Source organism: Juglans microcarpa x Juglans regia, chromosome 6D (genome assembly GCF_004785595.1).
Source record: "Juglans microcarpa x Juglans regia isolate MS1-56 chromosome 6D, Jm3101_v1.0, whole genome shotgun sequence".
NCBI lineage: Eukaryota > Viridiplantae > Streptophyta > Magnoliopsida > Fagales > Juglandaceae > Juglans > Juglans microcarpa x Juglans regia.
Window position 1 is genome coordinate 8,674,388 of NC_054604.1, and position 20,607 is coordinate 8,694,994.

Below are 20,607 nucleotides of genomic sequence, written 5' to 3' on the forward strand. Positions count from 1 at the left end.
TGAAATATAAATACAAGAGGAAACTTTGGTGACAGATTAAGGTAGCATTAAATGATTTACATTATCATTAATTATAGAAATTTTAAGACTACATAATAATGTAATAAATAAAACCTAAGATGTGATCAAGGCACATTTGTACTTCATCTTCATTGATTGGAACTTGGCGTCTTCTATTCTTACACGTTCAGCCGCTATCCTTTCATTTCTTCATTCTGCTAATTCTAAAGTGAGCTCACAACAAACTGGTAGCGACATTGCAAGATCCATTCGAAAAATCCACATTGGTTTTTACCCTTATAATATTGACAATTCAAAAAACGCCTCCCAAAACTGGTGGGCTTGGCCAACTTCCGTAGTTTGGAGGAAATGTCACAATAATATAGAAGTCTTCGTCCCAATACCAGCTCATCTTTTGCCCTCATAGGATGAGGGCTCATGGACACACCGCTACTAATTTCTATAATTCTTGCACAGAAAGTAAAAACCACAAAGTAAATAAACTGTTAGGGTAAAGTTTCTCACATTTCTTGCATTACAGTAATAATAAAAGTTGTGGCAACATGATATGTTCTAGATGTCAACAATTCTTCATTTTCTCAAATCACAATATGGGTATATGGTTTTGCAGAAGCTCACAATGTGTCCAGAATTAATTATGAACAAGGAATTTATAATATTGATGTTATAAAGGGAAATGCATTATCACAAAATATTACAGCATCATATAGATTGGTTTGAGTCACTGGAGTTCACAAGATTATAACAACATATACATTCCAAACTATAACAATATCACATGAATAACAAAAACTGCAACATTTCCACCCACACTTCTTATTACAAAACTACCTTAACCCCTGGCTTTGTAACCCATTAAAACGAATTTTCTTTATTTCATCAATTGCTACTATATTCTCATACTACCATAAACCTCCCTGCCCCCTTTCCCAACCAAACAACATGGTCAGTAATGAAACAGATTCATTTATAATAGCATCTCAGCAACATGGTTAGTAATGAAAACAAACACAGTAATGGAACAAAAATGAATTACAAACTCCAATATATTAATGGTTTTGGATAGTTCAATATAGTTAAGGTCTTGGGCAGTAAATCTGTGGTTATATTTAATGCATGTTGGTCTTGCAGTAGCAATTAAGTTTTGAACCAAGGGTATGAGAGTACTGATATGAGAATGCATTGACAGAAGTCCAACTAAACTGATTCACTTGATATATGGATCAATTATAATGGGCAGGAAGAAGTATATATATGTGGTTATGTAAAGTTGAAGCAGTCACAGAAGTAAGTGGACACGTGCCCCTTAGCATTAATCCACCAGTATTATTCATCTCATTTTAACTGGAATGTTTTGACAAAACCAGCAGACAAGCACGATGAAAACCTCTTGCTAAAATCCAATAAACCCCCAAAATCAATCTACATCAGAAAATAAAAATTGATAAACTGCAATGAAGTGCCATGTAAAACGATATTTCAAAAAGTGCCAATTGGGTAAAAATGATGTGAGCCTAAAATTTGGAAAATGGTGGCAGATAACCTTCGGGTACAATTTATCATCCACCATAGCAACTGAAACCCAACACAGAGTGAGATGAATCATCGAGATGCAACATGTTCAAACCAGAAAATTACGAGTGCGCACGTTTCATTTTAAAAAAGTTGGGCTTCGGATGGTTGCGGTTGGAAACACAAAGTAGAAAAATGGCAAAGTATGAACAAGTGAATAAAAAAATGTACAACAGCAGCATCTTCAACTTTCAACAAAAACTCAAATCTCAACCATTGTCACTGTAAATCGAACCCAATCACAAAATTAAATGGAGATGTGAAACCCATCAAGGAAACCCTAATCTCTAGGGCTTGGATTTCGTTTAGTAGAGAACACAAATATGGGAACTTAGCCCGTTGTCGACTTTGCAGTTGTGCCGCAAGGATGAAAATCTAAAAGGGAAGACGAAGCTAGTGCAAAAGTCTATGGATGCAACTGGAGAGGAAGAGGGTGGGGATATGCGACTCTTAAAACACAGGAGATGCGGCTCTTGAAATCTTGAAATGCAGGAGATGCGGCTCTTGAAACAGAAGGCTATTGAAATCTTGAAACAAGGGAGTTGTTGAGTAATGAAGAATTGAAGGGTTTTGAGGGGAAAGAGACAAATCGAGAGAAGAAAAAAGGCTGGTTTCCCACGATAGACCATAAATGCACAAACGGTGGGACCCACCAAGTTTTCTTCTTCCCAAAAGAGAAAAATCTCATCTCAACTTTACTTCCAAACACAACTATGGGACCCACAAAAATTTTTTAAAACCAATCCAAAATTTCAACTCATATCATCTTCACACTATTCACAAAAATCTCAAAATTCCCATCCCGTCTCACCTTCCAAACCAGTTTTGCTTGAGTTTTTTTAATCTTATTCTCCTACTTGAGTTCTGAAAATCTCATTATGCATCGTTTGTTTTCACAATTATTCTCATTTAATCTTATCTTATCTCATTTAATCATTATAATTTATTTTAAATTCTCATATAAAATAAAATAAATAATTAAACTTTTTTAAATCCCAAAACAAAAATAATATTAAAAAAATATATTCTAACAATATTTTATTCAACTTTCAACTTTTATCTCAACTCATCTCATATCATCTCATCTGCGAAAACAAATGATACCTTAAAAGTCAAACCACCACCTACTTTTTCCTCCCTATACCATTATCTTCTCTCCTAACAGACTTCAAGCCACGTAAACATCCAGCTCTACCTTACACAAGGATGCACATCCACCTCAGACCTTTTCAGTGCCATCACAACCAGCCACCTCAATTGATTCTTCTGGAAATATTTCTCAGAAAGTTTGTTAGCAAATCATCCGAATCTTCTGACATTATTCTCAATGTATTTTGTTTGTATTCAAGGACACTCATTCGGTTGTAACCAACTCGTGTAGTTGTGACAATGCACCAGTGCACTACCTGTTTGCTAAAATGTCCAAATTGTCTTGGCATTTCTCTCCTATATATAGGACACTGTACAAGTCATACAATATATGTGAAACAGAGGAATTATACACTTTTACATGGCATCAAAGCCATTCTAAGACCAACATCTTTCTAATGGCGGAAGAAGCCTCACTCCAAATTTTGACTAACCAAAAATCTCCCCCCCCCCCCCCCCCCCCCCCCCCCCCCCTTCTTCCTCATCTTTCTCATTTGGTTACAATCAAGCTCACCAATGAAAACTTTCTCATTTGGCGAGCTCAACTGGTTCCCTATCTCAAAGGCCAGCAGTTGTTTCACTTTGTCGATGGCTCATAAATTCCTCCTCCTCGTTTTCTCCCAAACTCCTCTACAACCAACCCTGATTTTCTCACCTGGATTCAAACTAACCAACTCATTCTGAGTGCCCTAATATCTCCTTTATCTGATAATCTCACTGCTCAGGTGGTTGGAAATATCACTGCTCGTGAAGTATGGTCTACTATACACACTCTCTTTACCTCTCAGTCTCATGCCCAAGTCATCCAGCTAAGATATCAATTAGCTACTGTCTCTAAGGGTGCCAATACCATTTCCGATTATTTCCACAAAGTCAAACACCTCTCAGATACAATGGGTGGCGCCAGCACGCCTCTTTCCTCTGCTGAATTTATATCTTACTTGTTGGTTTAAACAATGACTATGATGCTTTTGTCACCTTGGTCACCTCCTGTGTTGAACCACTATCCTCTGAGGAATTATACAACCTTCTTCTCACACACAAAAACCGTCTTTCTCATGCTTCCCATCTTCCCTCCTCTATAGATTTTTCTACAAATTTCACCACTACCTCCCGTGGTCGTGGTTTCTCCCCGCTAACCATCGTGGTAGCTACCATGTGGTAGGGGTCGTAACAATTTCTCCTCCTCCACTTCACCCCCTCTCTTCTCTTCCCCATTCCAAGCCCACCTGTCAAGTCTGTGGCAAAGTAGGGCATATTGCCTTACACTGCTACCACCACTTTGATCAAGCCTACCAGAGTGACCCACCCAAATCCCTCTTTGCCAACTACACCACTCCCGGGTTCCTCCCTTGACTCATCCTGGTATCCTGACACTGCTCCCACCAATCCTCCGATTTCACTCACCTGAATATACACTCATCTCCTTACAGTGGCCTTGATCATATCAAATTTGGTAATGGCTCGTCTCTCTCAATATCTAACACTAGTGACTCTAGTTTCTCTAGTTCCTCACATTGTTTTATTCTTAAAAATCTCTTGCATGTCCCACAAATTACAAAAAAATTGGTTTCGGTTAGACAATTTTGTCATGATAACTCGGTATTTTTTGAATTTCATAGCTCTGGTTTTCTTGTGAAGGACTCAAAAACAAAGACACTTCTACTCCGTGGTCCTATCCATGATGGCCTTTACTCCTTTCCAGCTCCATCCTGACCTCAAGCTCTTGTCGGCGAGCACACCAACTCCTCACAGTGGCACTCACGTCTTGGGCATCCTTCCCTTTATCTAGTGTAGCATATCATCTCCAAAAACTCTCTTCCAGTTTTTGAAAAATTCTATACATCATATTACCATCCCACTTTCATCCCACTAGGTATGATGTGGCACATTTATTACCATTAAATGATCATTTATTACATGCTTCTTTATCATCTAATAGTAATGAATGTGCTACATACTACTTAGTAAAATCAAAATAGGATGAGAGTGTAGTGTATAACATTACTCTATATATATATATATATATATCGCATGTACTGAGCCCTTTAACTGCATTAAAGGAAGGCTGTTTTTTTGAGAGAGAAAACTTGACCATTGTTGGTTGGCATATTCCTTATAAACATTTTTTATTACATTAATTGTCCACTCTACTTGTAAAATAATTAATGGAGTTATATTACATTAATTTATGGAGTTATATGAGCCAATAACTCCATTAATTGCATCTTGCCGAAGTAGTGCTGCTCCTTCTGCTTTATTGTCCAACATTGCCATTTGGGATTTTTTACCAAATATGAATTTAAAATCTTATTTATTTGTTCTTTGTTAAGCAGCTCAGTTTTTTCTTATATTGGTGATGCTCTTGAAATATTTTCCAAATAAAAGAGGATGTGTTTTTTCTAATGGGGCTTTAAGCTCAAAAACTTGTACAGAAATGTTTTTAAACCATCCATACATGGAACAATTGGGTGGCTGTATCTTTTAAAGAGACAGGTCAAGAAAAAGTCACAAGTTTATTTTAGACTTTGTCAACTACGAAGGGTTTTAATTTCCTTGAAGAGAGCAAAATTTTTATACCTCAATATAAAATAGTTTAATTTCTTCGCCAAAAGCATGGATATATCAATAATATTAGAAATTTTACTACTCATCATCTCCACACACCACGCTTTTTTTTTATTTTTTCAAGTTCTTTTTGGTTTTATTATTCTTAAACTTATTAAATTCTTCTACTCATCATCCATATACTTCACATTTGGTAAAAAAAGAAAAAATATATATATATATATATATTAAAAAAAAAAGTGTAGTGTGTTAAGATGATCAATAGAATGTTTCTAAAATTAGAGCGTCTGCATACTCTTCAATAAAAAAGCAGGTGTTTGGTAACTTATTCTAATAAGATACGATTAATGAATTTATGAGTAGACTCTACTAAGTTCTAATGAAAATTGAATGCTTTTTCCTTGATAGGGGGAATTGAAGCTAAATTACCACCTAAGCCTATAAATAGAGAGTCAGCGTATTCGTTTTCAGGGTAGCAGCTATCCAGGATATATCCTGGTCAGGACAGAAATAATAGAGCCTGAATATCCTAAACCTACAAGAGCAAAGATGTATAGCTTTCAGAAAGCCATATGCTGCGCTGCATACCCCTAACTCTTAATGACCTAGGAAAATAAATCAACAAATCAAAAGCATAAGACTACACAGGTGGGATTTTTAGACTACAACATGCAGTGGGGTTATGGTACCACCCAAATACTACATGAACATCTTTGAAACGGGATGACCTAAGGAAATATCACCAGTACAACTTCCACTATTGAGATGTGTTTGGACTGAACAAAAACTGAGATCACCCAGCTTTGGATGAGTCACTAGAGATTTGCGGTTGCAAGGTCTTCCTGAGAAAAGCAGACATCTTAGCAGTTGCGGCACGTCCTCGGTCAAGACAGTGAAGATAATCATCCACTGGAACAGTGAGTTAACCAAATTAGAAAAGCTATTGCATGCATTAAAACTTTTGAGATATACAAGCATCTTCTAACCCAGTAAGAGAATTTTCATTTGCATGCCATGCAGAAGAGACTAAAAATGAAGAGCTCAATATAACTAGACTGATAATTCAGGTGACCCATTTGTACTAAACGTAGTCTTAGAAATAAGGCAACCTCTGCTGAAGATATTAACCAGAAATTGTTCCAGGATTAGAAGTCTCCCATAATAATGACCAGTGAAGCCAATTTTCCAATGGTCTCGAATTTACCAGAAAATCATTTCCCTGGTCAACTAGGTGGACAGTAATGTCTATAGCTTACAAGACCCTGACAAAGCCATCGGGAATTCAGAATGTGGAACTCCATCCAAGAAATCAAGGATAAATCAATTTGATCAGGAGCTAATTGCACCTGCCCCACAAATTATAACTCCTGGAAAGAGTGGGATCACCAGACTATTGGAACAAATATCCATCCGCCCTCAAACATTTAAGGAGGTGGGGCCAAGTGAATTGACACAGTACTAAGATTTAACTAATTAAAAATTATGAGCAAAGAAACAATTGAGCAAATTCAAGAATGCAGATGAAATATCGAATACACAGATGAAGACGAATAGAAGTTCAAGATGACAATAATCCCCAAAGTGTGATAGATACCTGACATTGCACCCTGGGTAACAGACGTTATAATTGCATGTTCCATTGGTTCTCCTACCACCTTTAATGATCCTTCTGGGAGGACTGAGAGGATCAAGTTTGGAAAAACCAAATAAGCAAATGCTTTCATTTTCTGCAATTGCGTAAGACAGAACAGATCCTCAAAGGTAAGGTTTTTGGTATTTGTCATCTGTTTTACTGCTGAAAAAGTAAGGAAAATAAGAGAACTGACAGTTTGTTTATTTTTTGTCTCTTCTTTGCTTTGAATTGAGCTCATCAATGCTTGTATTTTTTTTTTTTTTTTATTGGCACCGGTTATCCAGGAACAGCGTCCCGACTAATCCCGGGGTGCACAAGCCATTGGCAAGGAGTTTCCCGCAAGTGCACCTCTGGTAATTCAAGGGAAAAATCCCTCAGTCGGCCCCTAGGGGTTTGCACCCAAGGGGATTTGAACCTTAGACCTAGGGGGAGCATACCCTCAATCCCAAGGCCTTTACCACTTGAGCCAACCCCTAGGGGTTGCATTTGGTTTTGTAAAAATCAGGATTTTGAGCTAAAAATTTAAGGCCGTTTAAAAAAAATCTTCAACTCCAATTCAAACATCTTTTAAATCCCCAAAAACAATTCCATGGGTGAGTCCTAAGGGCTCTGACGTGGGATGGTTCTCCCGTCATCAAAAAAGAAATCCCCAAAAATAATTTTATAATAAAAAAATTCATCTAATCATTGCCTAGGTTTCTGTAAAAAACAAAAACCAAAACAACTTTCACAAACCCCCCCCCCCAAAAAAAAAAAAAAAAACTCACAAATATTTAATCCAACCAACTTTCAAATCACTCTACCCACTTTTACAAACCCCAATACAAAACACATCTGAAAAAATTTTATACAAAATTTTTTCTGTTTTACTACCCACTTTCACAAAATTCAATAAAAAAATCTCTTTATTTTTTTTCCAAAACTCTTAAAAATTCTACTAACCAAACAACCTTCCCTGCTTTGAAGGAAGCCTAATCTAATGCACCACCAAGTTTTGGTGTTCACCAACTAGCAATCACCATTTTGAACCCAACAAATTTCCCTTTCCCTTTTCCTTTTCGGAACGAGCACAACCATGAAGGAAGTTGCACTCTTGGGACATCTTTCGTTAATATAACAGGATTTTTCACTAAGACCACTGACAGGTGCAGAAGCAAAAAGAAAAGAGCTGAAATATCAGAACCTTAAGGCATAGTATAAACTAAAACAAGAAATTTTAATCACCTGTTCTTCAAGCTTGGTGGGGTCCAGTATAACATATCCGCTATCTGCCAAACAACAACATATTGCAACTGCGCGAAGCAGTTTAAAAACGGTCAGCAATCATCCATCAAACAGGAACACAGAAGATAATCATGGTTCTTTATTACCAGCAAGATGCTTTAGAGGAATTCCAGCGTCAATAAGGGCAGCACATGCAGCATTAATGGCACATGGGAGAAGCTATAAAATATACCTAGTAAAGGAGTTTTTTATCACATTGACAAAATAAGATGAGGGAGAAGTTGGCAAATTCAACAAGGCATAGGTCAATAATCTTTTTTGATAAGTAGGCATAGGTCAATAATCTGACCTCTTCCATTTCCTTGTGATAAGTGCTTAGCTCAACAAAATCGCTTATGTCCCATGGTAAAAAGCTAGTACCTTTTTACTTAATAAAAAATAAAAAAATAACTAGTACCTTTTCTTCTTCGGTGGCACTAAAATAGCACTACTCAACTCTTTAAAACAATTAAAAAATAAATGGTTCACTTGGTGTAAGGACTGGACTCATTTCCAAAAACACATTAAAAAGGTAATCACTTTCAGGAAAAAGGAAATATATGGAACAAATCCAAGGGACATCCAAATACTCCCTTCACTAATAAAGTCTGCAGCTACAAATTTTCAGATGGAAGTTGGAACAAATTTTAAAAGGTGTGAGAGAAGCCAAATTACCAGTTATCTAAATCTTGCTACATAAAAAACTTGGTTTGTACCATCACATACATGCTTTTTAATATTAACATTGTTCTTTTTAATATCAAACCAAATGGTCAATGTCTTCCTTTGATGAAAATAATTGTTAAATTAAAAAAAAAAAATAGTTTGATAAAACTGTACCAAGCCGAAACAACATACCAACTAAAACAGCAAAAATTGGTCGAAAAGGGTGGAAGAGACCAGAATGAAGTGGAATTTTGAACGAAATGGAAAGAGGGCTAGGTCTCTCTGTTCACTCTCCAGTATGAAAAATGTGGCCAAAATGGATCAGAGATTGATTATCCACCCACCAGAAACTTCTATAAGTGTATTATATGAAAGATGCATAACCATAAAGGATACAGAACCATCATCATTGACAACCTGCAGCAAAACATTGAAAAAATAAACTCAGACAGAAGTATGAAGCTAATTAGTAGCTCAAAGCTTTTCAATTACTTTGGAAAGGGACTCAAGGAAATCATCAAATAGAGGCTGTTTGGAAGATGATTCCTCTTTGTCTTATATGGTGTATTTGGAATGAGAGGAATGGTCTCTGTTTCAACAATAGAGAACACTCGGTGGATGGGATTAGGGCTTTCTTTTTTCATACTTTGTTGCTTTGGGCTTCGGTTATTGTAATGGATGGGTTTAGTTCAATGACTTTCGAGCTGTTTTTCAGCTTTAGTCAGTAATTAGGAGTTTTCTCTTGTATACTTCATGTGTACTTGGGCTATGCCTAATTATGTGGTTTTAATAAATTTCTTACTTATCCTAATCGCTGATATTATGCTTCTCTTGACACTTTGTGTCGCAATAATAGATGAATGGGTACAAAAGCATACTTCTCATACAGCTTTAGATGATATGCTACCCTGTGTGTGGACAATGCAACTGCACAAGTAACCTTTTTGTGGACCAATGACATCTAGCTCACATATTCAGAACTATAGTCATTTAAGTGGCCATGACTAATAAGGGACAGCTAAAGTAACACAAGTTATCCATATGAGCCGAAACCAACTTACCTGAACTATGACTGATGTTGTGGTATTTGGATTAATAGTCAAAATACAAATGCTTTGCAAAGTCCTCTTCACAATCATCTCATACTCCTTTTCAAGTTTTCCTGAACCACAGAGAAATATATAAGTTTAAATGGCATGAATTATTCAAGACACACTCTGAAACAGAGCTAACACAATTTATTTCAAATCCCTTTGAATTGACTATAAGCTGGATTCTTGGTAACTCATCATCAGCCGAAAAAGTGATAGATCTTTATCTCTGTAGTGGCAAACGAAAACTTACAATCGGACATTCTCTAAACAGAAATACATCAAATGTGTAAACTTCTAAGGTTCATGTGGATTTGGATTCTAGCAGGACATGTGCCACCGATAGAACACTAAACTGAAACTTCTCAATTTAATTGCTAATCGTTAAATTCCAAATACATATTATATCCCAAAATCAATCAGATGTATAGGAGGATAAAACGATCATAAATGGATTTGTGGGATCAATTGAAATGGCATATTTCAAAAATATTTTGTAAATATGTTTTTTTGTAATGGGTAAATATTAGCCAAAAGCAAAGTCGGGTAACAAAAGTAAATAGAGAATAAACTCACCAATCTGCCCAGTCTTGGGTTTCCAAATAACTTCAACACAAGCCTTCTCAGGGTTTTCGTTCTTCTTTACTCCTGCTTTTGGCCCATAAACCGCAGCAAGAACTTTGGTGTCCCCTAAAAAACCAAATGTGACAGAATACACCCCCCCCCCCCCCCCCAAAAAAAAAAAAAAAAAACACCAAAAAGAAAGGATGAGAAAAGATACTCAACTAAAAAAGAGAACGGAATATCTAAAACAGCAAGACAGTGAGAGACTATAATAGAAAGTACAAGTTCATTACAAAAAAAAAGGACCATAAAACCCCAATTAGAAACAGGATAAAACATAAACTAGAATGAGAATATAAGCTAAATGACTTATTCAGAAATGCCCAGCAAAAGAAGAGAAATAACAAACAGTTCAAGCTGAAAAAGGGAGATAAAATTTACCTTGAGACCAACTGGCAGAACCATGAGCGCGGTTGAGGATGTTGCGGGAGCAAGCAAGTGGTCTCAACTGATTTTCTGTACGGCCATCCACTCTATCTATTTCCATCGTATAAACGTTTATATTGAAACCACAACCACAACCCAATGTCAACTCAGATGGCAGGGATGGAGTGTTATCGGGATTCAAGCTGCGGCGTGGATTTTCAAATGCTCGGGAACGATCACCGGTTGCTTGGACGGAGTGGGAAGGAGGAATGGTTGCTTCAGCCGGTGGGTTCCGAGGTCTGGCTGCTTGGATTTTCAAAAGGGGGCTCTGCCGCTTGGAGGGGAGGGAGGAAGGGACGTGATAGGGAGGGGAGCCGGGAGTGAACCAGATTTCCGCCAGAAATAGGGTTCGGCGACGTGAGGGAGAGAGGGAGGTGACGGCGACGTGAGGGAGGCGAGGGGGAACTTCTGGACTCAAAAGGTTTCAAATGAAGTGTTTTGGTTTCGGTAGCTTTTTCCTCTTTTGTTCTTTTTTTTTTTTTTTTTTTTTTTTTTCAGGAATTAACATTTTTTTTATAAAGAAATATTTTATTGCTCATAAAAGATGTTACATCATCTCAATGAGTGGACGAATACAACACGTCTTCGTCATATTTGCCTATGGAAGAGCATTGGTGTTGGATTAATTAGATACTTTTTTATTTTTAAATTTAGTAAATATTATCTATATTTGCTACGTATTGAATTGATTAAATTATTTTTATCCAAATTTTAAGTTATAATAAATCTATTTTTCTTTTTAAATATGAAAAGAACTATAGTAAATTTAAAAGTATTTTTTGAGATTATTATATTATAAATATGAAATTTTTATTCATATGAGATTTTACCATTTATATACATATGAAATTATTATATTATAGATTTTTAGATTGTGAAAATAAAAATGAATATAATTTGTTGTAGGTTATTGAAGATTATGAAAATAAAATAAAAATTAATTAAAAAATATAAATAATAAAAAATAATAATATTTTATTATTATAGAGAGTGTGATGACTAATCCAATGTAGACTTCAAGTTTTTAATGATTAGCTAAAGGTGAAAAAGTTACATATTAGTCAAAATTTGAAGAGTATGATGGCCAATACAATGCTAATGCTCTAAGAGCATCTTCGTTGGCTTGGTTAAATTCATCTTTAAAATTTAATCAATATCACACTTTTTTACATTTATCTATTCTATTTAAATTCAACCTCACATTAGATTATTCATTCACTCTCTATATAATAATAAAATATTATTAATTTAATAATTTTTTTATTTAATTTATTTTTATCACATTTTGTATCTCTACCAATTAAATGTTAATAATAATTATATTGTAATTAAATTAATATTAAAAAAATCATATTTTCAAAATTCATTTAATGCTAATAACAAAAAAATATTTGATTAAACTGATTTAAAATTCTATCTAAATTTTTTAATTACAAACCAAATAGAATTTTTACTTGGAGTGAGAAACTAATATTTTAATGTTTGTTTGAAGTGAGAAATTAGTATTTTAATATTTGGTGAATCGATTGTGGTTCTCTATATTTGGTCAACCACTGTAGCAAAAGTCTAAATTATTTTAAATTTACCCGATTCAATGTGGGATTTTTTTACATCAATTATGCAAATTAGTATTTTATCATATAACATCAAGCCAATGAGGATGCTCTAAGTGCATTAACATTAGATTATGTATATGTAAATGTAAAATTTGTATAATATGATATGATTTTGTATTTGGTTATTTCACTCAAAATTTATTCCCATATCAGATTATCCATTTATTAATTAAAATAATAATAAAATATTCTAAATTTAATATTATTTTTTCTCAATTTTTTTTTCTAAATTAAGAGATATATGAAAATATTAATATTTTATAATATTAATTTTTTTTGTTTTGTGTCAATACTTGTTCGTTTACTGGGCTTGATGTACTTTGTATAGAAGCTGGACTGGAAAAGCAACTAATTCATATTGGAAAAATGAGGGAAGAGAGAGGAAGAAAATAACAAACAAATATTTGGTTGAGCTATAGTATCAAGTCAAATATAACCGAATGAGTAAAAACTATTGTAGCTAAAAGCCATTTGATTTTACACTTGCATAATCCAATGCAGCCGCTTTTCATGTTTTATTAACCATTTGAGCTTTTGCATTTGTATGTGGATATTCCAATGCGAATGCTCTTAATATGGTTAACATTTCAAACGGTAAGACACCGTTTGGATGCTATTTCAGATTAGATAATATGAGATATTTTGAATAGAAATGAGATTTTTTGAGTTAAGATGAGATGAGATAGTTTTAACTTTTTAGAATTTAATAAAAGAAAATACTACAACTACAACTGGGTATTTCCAATTGGAATCCCAACTGGCTTTTTCTTTGTACTTAATGATTAAATAAGTACTTTTTATTGATTTTTGAATTTTTTAATAAAAATATTTAAATATGATAAAAAAATGAATGAAAAAAAGCAAAAAAAAAAAAAAAAAAAAAGAAACATACAAGGCAGGATCCAGCGGGGATCCCCATGTGTGGGTGTAGAAGCACTCTTTGATAAAGGGGTGGGTCTCACTAATGATTGAGTAATAGTTATGAATATATTGATAAAAAAATAATATTTATGAGTAATTAAAAAATATATCATAAATAAATTTAAATCCCAAAATATATTAGAAAGTTGTTGGCCGAAATTACTCTATAATTTCAAAAAATAATTTCTCTTTTGTAAAAGATATTATTCTTAAAGATATTATTATTCTAAAAAATAATTTAAATCCCAAAATATATTGGGAAGTTGTTGGCCAAAATTTATAATTTCTCTTTTTTAAAAGATATTTGTATCTATTTATTTTTCTATATATAAGGAATTCTTCATTTTTTATTCTAATTGTAAATTATAATAATTTTGATTATTGTAATAAATAAGTATATGAATTATGTTGTAGATTTGTTTTAAATGATTTATTAATTTTGAATTTTCTAATAAAACTCCAAAATGCACTTCTATTCAATACTCACAAAATTATCAAATTTTTTGTGAATATATATTATTCTAATAATGACTTATTGATTATTCTATTTTAATCATAAATGAATTTTTTTTACTATGTGGGATTCTTTTTACTATTTATGTCAGAAAGTAATGAGATGGGTTTGAAAACTTAGAGATGAAATAGAGATGTGAAATTAACCGTTTTAATAGATAAAACTATCTCATCCGTACAAACGAGATGAATAGTTTCATCTCATCTGCCAAACCAAACCAGATCTAAAAGAATTCAGCACATGCCTTGCATCTTTTATTAATAAGGCATCGTTTGTTTTCACAACTCATCTCACTTCTTCTTATCTAATTATTACAATTTTTTCAAATTTTCATACAAAATAAAATAAACGAATTTAATTTTTTCAAATCTCAAAATAAAAATAAGATTAAAAAAATATATTATAACAATATTTTATTCAACTTTTCACTTTAACTTTAAACCTCCAATCTGATTTTGGTGTCTTCAAAATGTTCATCACCTGTAGAGCATCTTCCTCAAGAGTGAATTTTGTAAAACTCATTTCCTTACAGAAGGTAGTAGCTAGCATCATGGCATAGGCTTCAGCAGTGAAATAATTTGCTCTTAGATTTCTCCTCGCTCTGAGTGTGCCAATAACCTGGCCTCTTAGAATATAGCAACAACACCAATTGATTTTATTGTTCCGATCTGAAGGCCTCAACCATGGAGAGAAAGGGTCATTGATTCTAACTGAGCTTTGTGTTGGGTATTTCTTATATAAGTACGCAGATCTTCTATGGCTCTACTGATGATTGAGTTAGGATGAGTGAAGTCATTACCATGAATACAATACTTTCTTCTAGACCAAATGAGTCGTGCAATCATAGCAGCCTTCTCAAGTTCATCCTGCTGCAGAATATTAACAAGATAAAAAATTATTTACGTCAGCCTACTGTTGGCTGTAGCCGCAACACACTTAATGTGTTGAGTAAAAAACAAAAAAAAAACCATGTGTAGAGAGTGCGGCTGATGTATAGCCGGGCTCTAACAAGATGGCCCCATATACCTAGGAAAGAAGCACAGTTGAAAGACATCTTTTAGACTTTTCTGCACCATTGTCCCCATACATCCTTTGCAGCTTCACACAGCCCCTTAATACATGGCATGATGTTTCTATCCCATTTTGATATATAGGACAAGAACTTTCCTCCACCACTTTCTTCTTTAACAAGTTGGACAGGGTAGGGAGTAGGGGTGTAAAAAAAATCGGTAAACTAGTACACCGGACTGGACCAAGCCTAATTTTATTTTTCTTAAAATCGGTCAAAATCGGTCAGGCTCTGGTCAAAATCGGACCGGTTCATATATATATATTATAATTTTTTATATTGTATATAATTTTTATATATAATATATAATTATATATAAAATAGTTTTGTATTATATGATAAATTACTAATTAATATAATATTAAAGTTAAAAATCTTATATCACTATAGTCTATAATATAATATATCACTATAGTCTTTAATATAATATATCACTATAATCTATAATATAATTATAATATATATTATAATGTATTACAATTATAATATATACTATAATATAGTATATAGTGTATTAAAACTGAAAAACCGAACCGAACCGGACTGGAACCGGTAAAATCGAAAGTATCGGTTTAGGAGAATAACCAGTACGGAATTGATTCTTGAAAATGTAAAACTGGTGCATACTAATTCGGTTTCAAATTTTATCCAAATTTGGACCAAATTGGACCCGTTATACCCCTAGTAGGGAGTGTTTCACTACATGCTATTCAAGTAAACATTCTCACAGCATTAGGAACCTGAAGTTTCCAAATAGTCTTCCAGACCTCAACTTGCAGCCTATCATGAAAGGGACCTCCTTCATTTCTAGTCAAAAATTCTCTATGTAAGTGGTAAGTACTCCTCATTGAAAAGATCCAATTTTTTGTGCATCTCCAAACTAACTGATCTTTTCACTACCACCAAGGCTGATGGGGATAGCTTTGATGAGCTCCATTTCATGAGGGAAAAAGAGATTTTGCAACAAATTATCATTCCACATTCTCAGGTCAGGGTCTATGAGATCAGCCACCAATTCAAAATCTTCAGATTCGTCTCTTGTTTATTGAATTTTGTAAGAGTGAGGACTTTGTATCCACTTGTCTTCTCATATTTTGACTTTTTTAGCATTGCCAATCCTCCATATCAAGCATTCCTTTAGCAACCGCAAGCCTACTAAAATGCTTCTCTATGTGTAAGAGGGTTTGTATCCTATCTTGGCATCCATGAGATTCCCCTTTGGGAAATATTTTTGCTTGAAAATCTGAAAGTAATTCATATAAGGAGAAATTACAGAAAGTCTTCAAAATGAACATACGCAGCAAATAAAGTTACGTAGCAGAAATTCCAGTAGCTTCCACCGCAATGATACCCTTACACCTCTTTTATTACTATTTTACTATCAACTTTTTTTTTTTTTTTTGGGTTTGTTTTGCTATTTGAATCTAGATTAAAAATCTTAGAATACGACTTTCTTGCATAATTTAAAAATAAATAAATTCAATCAACCAACGTAATCATGTAATTTAATTAAAAATAAATTCAATTTTATAAAAATTGACTCAAACAGTAAAAAAATGTCAATTTTTATAAAATTGAATTTATTTTTAATTAAATTATATGATTACATTGATTGATTGAATTTATTTTCTATTAAATTATGCAAGAATGTTATGTTCTGATATTTTAGTCTAGATTCAAAGAGCCAAAAAAAAAAAAAAAGAATAGCTAAGTAGTAAAGCCGTAGTAAATGAGGTATAAGGGTATCATTACCCTTACAAACTGTGCATGTCGTGCTAAGCAATGTGCCACCTCAGAATATCAATGGAATGGAAATAGGATAACAGTATTTGTATCTCCCGTAACAAAGGGCTAAAACTGAACTGCTTCTCTTGGGTGGAACAAAGAGCCTCCACAATAACAAGCGAATTCCCCTCAAGAACCAAATGTGAAAACCCAATATTATAGATCATTTGTAAACCCCATGCAAGGAAGCAAGAGTCTCAATATCATCCACTACATAAATCCCCTCTTCCTTCCTAGACATGGCCATAAATATCCCCTCTTGCATCTCGTAAAATAGTTCCTACCCCAGAATGTTGGAGGAGGGTGCAAACTCAGTAAAGATAAATGTTTATGCAAAACAATTATCCACAATTGCATATACAGTAAGATCTTTAGATTCCAAAACTTCCATATATCCCAAACTACCGAGTCAAGCTGGGCATGAGAGGCAAACAAAACTGTCATTTTCAAAATATTTCTCCCAGACGTTATGAACATAGGAACACTTGCATAAGATATGGAATATGGAAGAAAGGGGTACACATAGTGGGCATCCCTTCTCCTTCTTTTAGAGGTTATGAAATGGCTCTTAAGCTATTTCATGAGCCTTGATGGCTGGCCCTTAATAGCCAGCCGAGGGTTACACTCTCCCCTTTGAATGATGCACTTGCATCACAAACAAGTTCTCTCTCTCAAATGGTTATATCTAGTCCCGACATCTAGATTGTAGAATGTGAGTGTTGTTCTGGTATATTACCATGTAGCACACTTCACTATCGTCGAGAGGATTTCAGATAAATAACGATGACAGAGAATCTGTGAAATAACTGTACTACTAGATCTACGATTTACTAACTAGGTAATATCGCTTTCACTACATATTCTGATCTAATATTTCTAACAGGATATATTCTCACCTACTTCATGGCATAAATCACGATGACTAGAAGCAAGTATTTTATGATGAAATAAATGATTCTTAGTAGGTAGATTATCATTGCAAGCCCTATCATTGCAAGCCCTCCAGATAAAATTCTTAACTTTATTTGGTAACCGCAAATTCTACAGTGTCTTCCAAAACGGCCTATATGCTGAGTCTTGTGCACGAGACCCAAATTCCATGACGTCTTAAAGTAAGAACAAGGTGATAGGCTGATTTAACATTGAAAATATCATTTACTGTGCAACCCCATACTAGCTGATAAATACCCGAATGTAAAAAATAAAGGAATTTTAAGTATCTCATTGGCCTCAAAAAGGAAGAAATAGACCAAAGCTGAATTCCACCCACCAGAAATTGAATTATCGAATAATTCATTCACACATGTTATAGCAGCTAAAGTGTTGCAATTAGTAAGAATTGTTCTAGTACTAGAATTTGGCAACCAAATATCATCCGAGATATTAATCTGATCACCCTTACCAATGCGCCATAAACAACCTAATTTAATAACAGGTTTAGCTTCACAGATACTATGCCAAACATAAGAAGGTTTAGAGCCCAAAGTTGAAGATAGAAAATCGCAATTTGGAAAGTATTTGGCTTTAAAGACTTCAGAAAAAGAGAGCCATTATTTTGTATAAGGCGCCACCCTTGCTTGCTTGGCCAAAGTGTTAGATTGAATGCCTCTAAGAGTGTTTAGATGTTGAAGTGAGTTGAGTTGAAATGATAAAATATTGTTAGAATATTATTTTTTAATATTATTATTATTTTAAAATTTAAAAAAGTTAAATTGTTTATTATATTTTGTATTGGAATATGAAAAAGTTGTAATGATGAGTTGAGATGAGTTGAGAGTAATTTAGTAACCAAACGTATCCTAAATCTCGAAAAACCAAATCTCTTGAAAATTTTGATTGGTACGTATGATTCCAATTTACCCAATGAACTCTCCTTTTTTGATCTCTTTGTCCCCACCAAAATCTAGCAATCAGACATTCAAGTTCTTCGTAAAAACCCTTAAGTAACTTAAAACAGCTCCTAGTATATATGGAAATAGCCTGCACTATAGTTTTAATGAGCACTTCACGACCAGCCTGTAGTTTTTCCTTCCACCCATGCAATGGGTTTGGACTGTGTCTCAGTGACTTGGGTGAGCGATTCCTGCCATTTTTCTCCGCGAGGGATCTTTTTAGGGAAACAAACTTTTGAATGTTATTTTTAAATTGTTTCATGCATTTTAGCTTTGTATTTTCAATCACTCTTTAAGGGAAACGTACGACAAATTTGACTGTTATTAAAACTATGTCATAAAAAGCTGAATTAAAAAATGAGGATTAGGGGGTGCAAAAATCTGAAAATCGAATTTCTCTGCCGACTCTATTCCATCTCCGCATCGTCAGAGTCGGAGCTCCAATAAAAGTATAAAAATGAGTTAGATTTTTTTTGTTATTTTAGTTGGAATCGAAGTCAAATTTGTTACATGACGGTTAATATATATCTATGGGTGAATTTCAACTCAATTGACACAGACAACCCTTGCTGTACTCGAGTCCCCATGCATATAGTTTAGGCTTCGTTTGGAAGCTAAACATATCTCAATTCATCAATATAATTTTTTCAAATCTCAACCTAAAATATAACAAACAATTTAACTTTTCTAAATATCAAAATAATAATAATATTAAAAAATAATATTCTAATAATATTTTATTATCTTAACTCAACTCAACTCAACTCAAATCAGTTCAACATACAAACGCAACCTTAATCTTATTCGAATAGAGTATAATTTTTTAAACAATCTTTATCATAAAACAAGCCTATTGGCACTAGAATATGCTCACCACCCTTCAACATACTAACCATGTTAAAATTGTTGGTAAATACATTGAATATTCTTAAAATTATTCGTAAAATACATAATAATAAAATAAAAATTACAATAAAAGAGATATTTAAATGAAATCAGTTTTAACTAAGCATGAGAATCACACATTCTTTAGTCTTCGTTTGTTTTCATTAAAACCCATTTTCTATAAGTTGAATGTTAAGCATAATGAACTTTTGATTTCATGAATGCTCCTGCAATATCTCATAGAACTCCCACAAAATTATTCACACTTTAGTTAGTAGTGACTTTTTTATAAATGATTCACACTTTAGAATTAGATACACAAACCTTCTGCTGCAAATATGCAGATTCTAAGTGCTGTTATTCTACAAGTTTGGTCTCTAACTCTTTGACCTTAAGGAGAAATAATCCAAATTTAGCAATAATAATACAAAATAAATAGCATAATTATCTACTATAGTTCAAGTGGAAAGCAACCTTTTTCTAGAGATTGCTGCAAACTTCTTCCCTCCCCTTCAATCTCTCAGATAATTCTCAAAGTTGCTTCTCAGACTGGTTGTGGATGGATGCCTTTAACTCAATAAACTAGAAAGTACATAGGACAACAATTTAAATTACAAGAACTAACAACCCAATAAACTAGAAAGTATATAGAAGACCACATACAAGTAGCAACTTAAGATTGAAGTTAGTGTAAGTTGGATGCAGCTATAATTGAAAAGAAAATACAAAAATTAAGCAAACAGAACATGGATTGAGATTCAGTTCTAATACATCACAATAATGACAGATGTGAATCATGTAGATAGATGTGAATCTGTGTTGGCAATAAATGAACTTAACTAACCTGGATAGTTGCATCTAAGCATGACCATGGGTTTAGCATCAAAATCACTGTTAGTATGCAAAAACACA

General features: G+C 33.7%; 1 protein-coding gene and 1 long non-coding RNA gene across 2 annotated transcripts; both read right to left on the reverse strand.

The window, feature by feature from the left end:
• Positions 1 to 5,724: 5,724 nt before the first annotated feature.
• Positions 5,725 to 11,494, reverse strand: LOC121234246 (exosome complex exonuclease RRP46 homolog). The gene is made up of 8 exons (XM_041130122.1): positions 10,969 to 11,494; positions 10,540 to 10,653; positions 9,934 to 10,034; positions 9,269 to 9,289; positions 8,314 to 8,386; positions 8,168 to 8,235; positions 6,905 to 7,037; positions 5,725 to 6,219 (listed from the first exon to the last, which is right to left on the reverse strand). Exons 1-8 carry the CDS (start codon positions 11,072 to 11,074, stop codon positions 6,104 to 6,106), a joined length of 732 nt encoding a protein of 243 aa, XP_040986056.1. The 5' UTR covers positions 11,075 to 11,494; the 3' UTR covers positions 5,725 to 6,103.
• An 8,460-nt stretch (positions 11,495 to 19,954) lies between these two features.
• On the reverse strand, positions 19,955 to 20,274 carry LOC121234253. The gene is made up of 2 exons (XR_005934345.1): positions 20,170 to 20,274; positions 19,955 to 20,085 (listed from the first exon to the last, which is right to left on the reverse strand). It is a non-coding gene; the product is annotated as an uncharacterized LOC121234253 (long non-coding RNA).
• Positions 20,275 to 20,607: the final 333 nt, after the last annotated feature.